At 38.9% G+C, this 6241-nt stretch overlaps 1 protein-coding gene across 4 annotated transcripts in view; it reads left to right on the top strand.

Annotated features, from left to right (window-relative positions):
• SPAG9 (sperm associated antigen 9) overlaps positions 1 to 6241 on the top strand; it is a 54535-nt gene that overhangs the window by 16039 nt on the left and 32255 nt on the right. For all 4 annotated transcript variants that reach the window (XM_035893277.1, XM_035893274.1, XM_035893276.1 and 1 more), the window contains one exon: positions 4340 to 4434. In XM_035893277.1, coding sequence (XP_035749170.1) covers positions 4340 to 4434 — 95 coding nt within the window. The remainder of the gene's footprint in view (positions 1 to 4339; positions 4435 to 6241) is intronic.

Raw genomic sequence — 6241 nt, 5'->3', positions numbered from 1 at the left:
TAGGGAAGCAGGAAGAGAAGGCTAAGTGGAGATGTCAAATTACAGTTGTGGTTAAGAATGGGTACCAGGTTTTGAGATTAAACTTTAGATATCTGCTCAAGCAAATAGTTTTTCTAAAGCCTTACACCAGGCATTAGCAGCTTGATGTAAAAAGCCTGGATTTAACATCTTTATGTACCATCGTATCTGCCAGCAACGTAATCTTATGCGTGGATAAAGATGCATCAAGCTCACCAGTGGGAATGATGCTTTTACTTAGGTGACAAGCTCACCACAAATCCTTAAATGTAAAAGGTAGTTACATGGAAATCTGTTTAGGACTTTTGTACTGAATCAAGGAGATTCTAGAAATGTCTATTACCTTAATAAATCTAGATTATGTGGGACACAGAAAGATCTATATATACACAGTTGGTCGTACAGTCCCAAAGGGAGGAGCTGCTTGTGCCAAACCTGATTGGAGCTGCAGGATGAACAGCCAGGGCTGTAGCACAGAGCCTGGTCTGACAGTGAAAGAATTACTAAAACCTGTCCTGGGGGAGTTAAAGCATTGACACAGAAAGGAAGGAGGAGAGAAACAGAAAGGAAGGTATAAAGGAGATGCTCTCAACCTGGTTAAGCAAAAGGTGCAGGTAACAATAACCAGAACGTGGTATATCCACATTTAAATGTTTGTGACAAAGAAAGTATCAGGCTTGCGTACGTTGGGAGCGGTTGTATTTGTAAGGGTAGGAATAGGAACGAGTGACAGGGTGTTCGTTGTCTTTCACTGAATGCTGAAGCTTAAGATTAGAAAAACCTGTAACGCGTTCTACAGTTGCAGAACTTGTCACGTGCTGTATGAGGAAACCAATCTGAGTGTTTTCAGAAACGGAAAGACATTGCATTGCTGTCCCTTGCATTCGAAGGGAGTGACTTTCATATTCACGCTGTAATGGCTTCAAAAGCTCATTAAAGTCAGTTTTTACATGATGTGCCCCAAAATGAGCTAGCAATTCAAATGAATTGTGAAATGCTGTTAACTACGTCAGGTAATTCTTCCAAGATCTGAGTTTATCTTTAATCCCCTCAACTAATGGTAATTGAGCAATATATTTAATTACAACAGTGATGAAGTGGTCAGTGTTTATGATATCTTCCTTGGAACAACTGGTTGTATTCAGAATACTTGCAGACTTCAGGGGCAGTGAGGTGAGCTGTCAGTAGTAAAAGGTTATGGATGATTAAATATTGACTGCAACTCTTATTGAAGAGAAGGGTAGTAGATGTAGTCTTTTTTATCTTTATTATCTGTCCTTTGCTGTAACTTCAGTAAGAATCATGCTGAGTGGAGAGCAATTACTCCATTTATATCAATTTCTAAATCGTCAGTTATATTATTTTTTTTTTCTTTGGATAACAGAGAAATCTCAAAACAGCAAAACTTTTGATCAAATTTTGAGCACTTGAGGTTTCTAATGTTTTAATTCATTAGACTTTTTTTCTTGATCACTGTGGCACTTCAAGGATATGTTGAGACTTAGAGTAATTTAAATTCAGAAGAGCCTCTGGAGGTCATCTGGTTCAAATCCCAGTGGTTTTGGAGGGAGTCTTCAAAATGTTGTAGAAGAGCAGTTAGTGAGCTAACTTCCCTCCAAGTTTCAGTATTTAATTTTTTTATTTCAATGTTTTCGTTAACTGATTTCTAGAAGTTGAGAATCCATATGCTGTGCTGTGTCTCATGACTGTACAGCACCAGCTGTGTAGTCGTGTCCCCTCCCCGCCCCCCATCACCATCCCTGTCCCACAGGGAGGGAGGGTGAGGAACTTCACTGCTTGTGGGCAATATTCCAGTACTGTCAGCTTTTATCCTTGGGACCCTGGATTGAAGCAGTGCGTGGACTTTACGTGGCGGTACCACTGTCTTTCTGATTTTTTTGGGACACCACTGGGGCACGTATAGCCTGGATCTGTGGAGAGATTGGCATGCTGCACTGCACACGATGCTCCCATTTGGTTTTTCATCCCATTTTTGTGTTCCTATAGCTTATGCGCTTTATGCTGAAGTATGTGACCTTCAGATTTGCTTGTTTTACCATCAGCAGTATTTTCATCTGCAGAACAATTGACCTGCCCTCTAGTCTCTGCATGTGGGTAATAAATGTGATGAGACATTTCAGTAAACAAAAGAATAGACTGAGGGGAGGGAAGAAAGTAGGTTAAACCACGTATTTTGCAAAACACAAAAGTTGTGCAGGTTTTACTGACCCTGCTCTTTTTTCCCCATGTGTTAGCTGTTCCCTGGAAAGGTACTAGTTACCCAGCTTCTGTTCACTAGCTAAAAAGCACCACAGATGTTCTGTTTAAAATTTTACTTAGGGAAACCAATTGGTGTGCTGCAAATGGTAGTGTTTGCAGGTTGGTCAGCTTCTGTTCATTAATAGCTCCCTCCCATGATGAGGGAATACATGAACAGAATACAGAATGGTCGAGGGTGCATTTCAAAGTTATGCATTGTTTTTTTTTTCCCCTGGAATTTCTAAATTAATTTGGATTATAATAAACTTGTGATTGTGTATGCACAGGAACCATTGGAACACCTAATTTTGGTTGCTTGGTGGAAACAGAAAAACCAAGCAATGTGAATAGTTGAAGGTGGAGCTTTCAATTCTTTTGATTGCTGCTGTGTATGAGCAAGCATTAAAAAAATCAGAAAGAAAATGAGATGGTCCTAGTAAAACACTGCTTTTATATTTGGAGGATAAAAAGCTTTTGACAGCAGTTAAAAGTACATTATATAATGTTTCTCTAAAAATAGCATGGGATTTTTTTTCTGGTTTGACTTATATTAATTAGTTCAGATGAATGCTGGGAAAACCAGGATCTGTATGTAACCAATATTTACCATGTAAGTTACTGATGTATAGAATATCCATCAGTCAGGCTATCTTAAGCCAGTTTGCTTTAAAAAAAAAAATAATCTCAGACTAAGAATGTATGTTCATCTATAGCTAATGCTGGCAAGCAGTGGTTGTGGAGAAGCTGGTACTAACCGGTTAGCAGCCTCTCAAGGTCAAGCTTACTGTGTCTTGGGCCCATCAGCTCTGACTTAAAAGTAACACATAGATGTATGTTTCCAGGTCCTGCTGAATTTAGTCCTAATGTATGCAAATGCCCCCCAAAGAAAAGTTCATGTAGTATTAGTTGTACAAATGCCTGTTAACACTATTCTAAAAGTGTGTGTATACCCTTTCTAGAATAGCAGAAGAAATTACGGTTTTGTAGAATAGGTTGGTTTTTTTTCTAGAGGAAGCCTTTGAGATGTGACCTGAATATGTCTCAGGAAAAAAGTGCACTAAATTCTTCTGCAGTAGACCTATGATTTCGTTCTCCCCATTTTTTTTTTTTTTTTTTTGTTCTGAGTGCCCTATTCATCTTTGAATGTGAGTGCAGAAATGCTAAAAATACCAAATGTCATGTAGGCTTCTCTTCAGGCTTTCCCAGTTTTCATTTCAAAGCTCTATGTCCAAATTAACCTTCTGCAGTGATGCAGCGATACCTGTTACTTCTCCCCATGCACGTCCTGGATCAGTTATATCTGGTATTAACATCCTTTGGCTGATTGCAATCAAGGTTCATTAAATAAGTCATGACAGCAGAAGTCAGCACGTTGGCCTGTGGCTGTGTCTCTTAAAAGAAACAGCAAGCAAGTAAAGCTCTTCTCGAGTGCCAAAAATCCACAGGCACTCTGTCCTTGTTATGAGATGTCAGTCTAGATCATTTAAAACCAAAGCTTTCTGTATTCTCTATAAGTGAACTTAAACTTATTTGGATACTGAAAGAAAAAAGAGAAGGGATGCTGACCTTGTATTTCTGTCTGTGGAAATAACCTGATTTTTAGTTTGTAGTTTCAGCTTGTTTAATATTTGAGGTGCACATTGTTTGACCTTTGCAGTTCTTTGCAGTTAGGCTATAGTGAAATGTATTGTGTCATATAGTACATTTTATATCTGTTGGACATAGAGGTCTTAAAGAGCCTCTGAAATGGATTTGAACATGGCACTTCTCTTCAGAACTCTTGTTTGTAATATCATATGCACTTTATGTGCCCTTAGCATGTTTCCTGTGCATGAATGCACAAGTAAGTTCTCCAGTTTTTTAATTCATTAGGGGCTTCTCTTCTGGTTTGTGGTTTTACACGCTGTAATTTTGCTTCTTCCTTTATCTATTTCTTTAATGTTTCTGAATGCTAATTTTTAGCATTACAGGGGAAGATTATATTGTATTGGCCAAGAATTATGCAGCTGTAGTAAAAGGAAATGTTATTAAATATTTCTTGTTTCTCTGTCATTTTAAACAGATGATTCACAATTATATGGAGCACTTGGAAAGAACCAAACTTCATCAGCTAACAGGGGGTGATCAGCTAGAATCCACAACACACAGTAGAATTAGGTAAGCTATTTATTACGCTCTCACCCTGAAATGAAAGGAAAAAAAAGAAAATCCATTCATTTGTGTTTGCAAGACTTTGTTCTTTAATCCTACAACAACAGTTTGGCTGAATCGGAAAGATTTGTTGTATGATTGGAATGCGGTAAGAGAATAGTGTAGAAATCAGTAGAAAGAGGCTTTTGCTGTTGTACTGCTAAACGTGGAGATACACTTGGTACATTAGCCTTAAACAATTTCAGCTTTTTTGAGTGTTTGCATTCGGGTAGGCAGGGAAAATGTCAGCAGCTGTCCCAAAATAATTGGTATCTTGCCACGGCTTTGTGTGCGGGTTGGTGAAGGTGCGTATCGTGGTACCCATTTGTTCTAAGGGCTTGATGTGAATATATTATGCAGATTTTGAAGCTTTCTAGCCTATGAACTCTGCGTGGAAGGAGGGGAGGATAACTCCGGGGCTGGCCGTGTCTCTGCCTTGCTGCATAGATGCTGCGAGGAGCCCGGCGGCTCCCGGCGCGAGGGGGAGGAGAGCGGTGATGTCATTGCTCTGGAGCTGCTGCAGAAGAGTGGAAAGCTGCTGCTGATGGCATTGTTTTTGTGGCAGCGGCTGAATGACAGACTTTGCCTACAAAGATACACCCTCGGCCCCTGTGTAGCCTTCTTGGTTCCGGTGTTTCACCATGCCAGCACAGCGCCATGAATCCTGGATGCATGCTGCTATTTGTGTTTGGCTTCGTTGGCGGGGCGGTGGTCATTAACTCGGCTATCTTGGTATCTCTCTCTGTTTTGCTGCTTGTGCACTTTTCTATTTCCACTGGTGTGCCAGCTCTGACGCAGAACCTACCAAGGATACTCAGGTACTCTGACCTACTGAACCTTGGCTTCACGCACTCTTCCTTTTTCTCTACTTTCCGTTTTCCTTTCAAAGAGAAAGAGCAAGGGTAAATTAGAGATGTAAATGATGTATGTGTTTCAAATTCTTTTGCAAACATAATATTTATGGACTGGGATATGGCAGTATTTTTTTTATTCACTCAAATTTCATTGCCTTTTATTTAAGCAAGTACACGGTCAGTTTATGTATTTTTATTTTTTTTATTTTTTTTTTTTTTTAGAAAGCTATGACTTTGGTTTATTGTAACCTGCAAGAAAAAAAAAAGCTGTGGTAGTAATGTCACGGATAAAGCTGATGTTCAATGTATTGCCAGGTACTTGGCTGGTCTTGTGTAGCCATAAATGTAAGCAGTCTGAGGCCTTGTACTATTAAATCTTACTTTTTTTTTAAATCAGAAGAATTATGTAATACCAGTTAATTGATGATCTGCTCAAAAGCACAGTAATTAATTATCACATTATTTAAAAAAAAAAAATCTGATTATTGGTGGGAAAAAATCTTTCATTATTTAAGCATTAGAGCTCTTAAAGCCTATTCACTATTGTTCAGCCAAATGTTATCCTCTCCTCTTTTTCTGTACTTGTATGGCAAGCTGCCAACTCTCTGTCCCCCCTCAAGTTACGTTCCGTTTGTCCTAGTTGCCTGGAGCAGTAGCAGAGATGCATTAGAATATTGTGACCAAAAGTCATCTTGACATGTTTTAGTACTGTAATTACAAAAGGAAAACAGCTGGAAAAGTTTTAAAATATAGCTTTCTGACCTGAAAACTTGACATACTTTAATGGTGGTTGTAAATTTAATAGTAAACTTTATGTAAAAAAGGAAAAAAACGTTGGAAAACAGTCTTAATACCTTAATATGTGGTGCATGTAGACTTTCTACGGTAGCACGTTTTTAACTTGGGTTGCTGAGCACAGA

The sequence above is a fragment of the Egretta garzetta genome, unplaced genomic scaffold, assembly GCF_000687185.1.
Source record: "Egretta garzetta isolate BGI_Z169 unplaced genomic scaffold, ASM68718v1 scaffold34, whole genome shotgun sequence".
NCBI lineage: Eukaryota > Metazoa > Chordata > Aves > Pelecaniformes > Ardeidae > Egretta > Egretta garzetta.
This window is presented reverse-complemented; position numbering and strand designations above follow the sequence as displayed.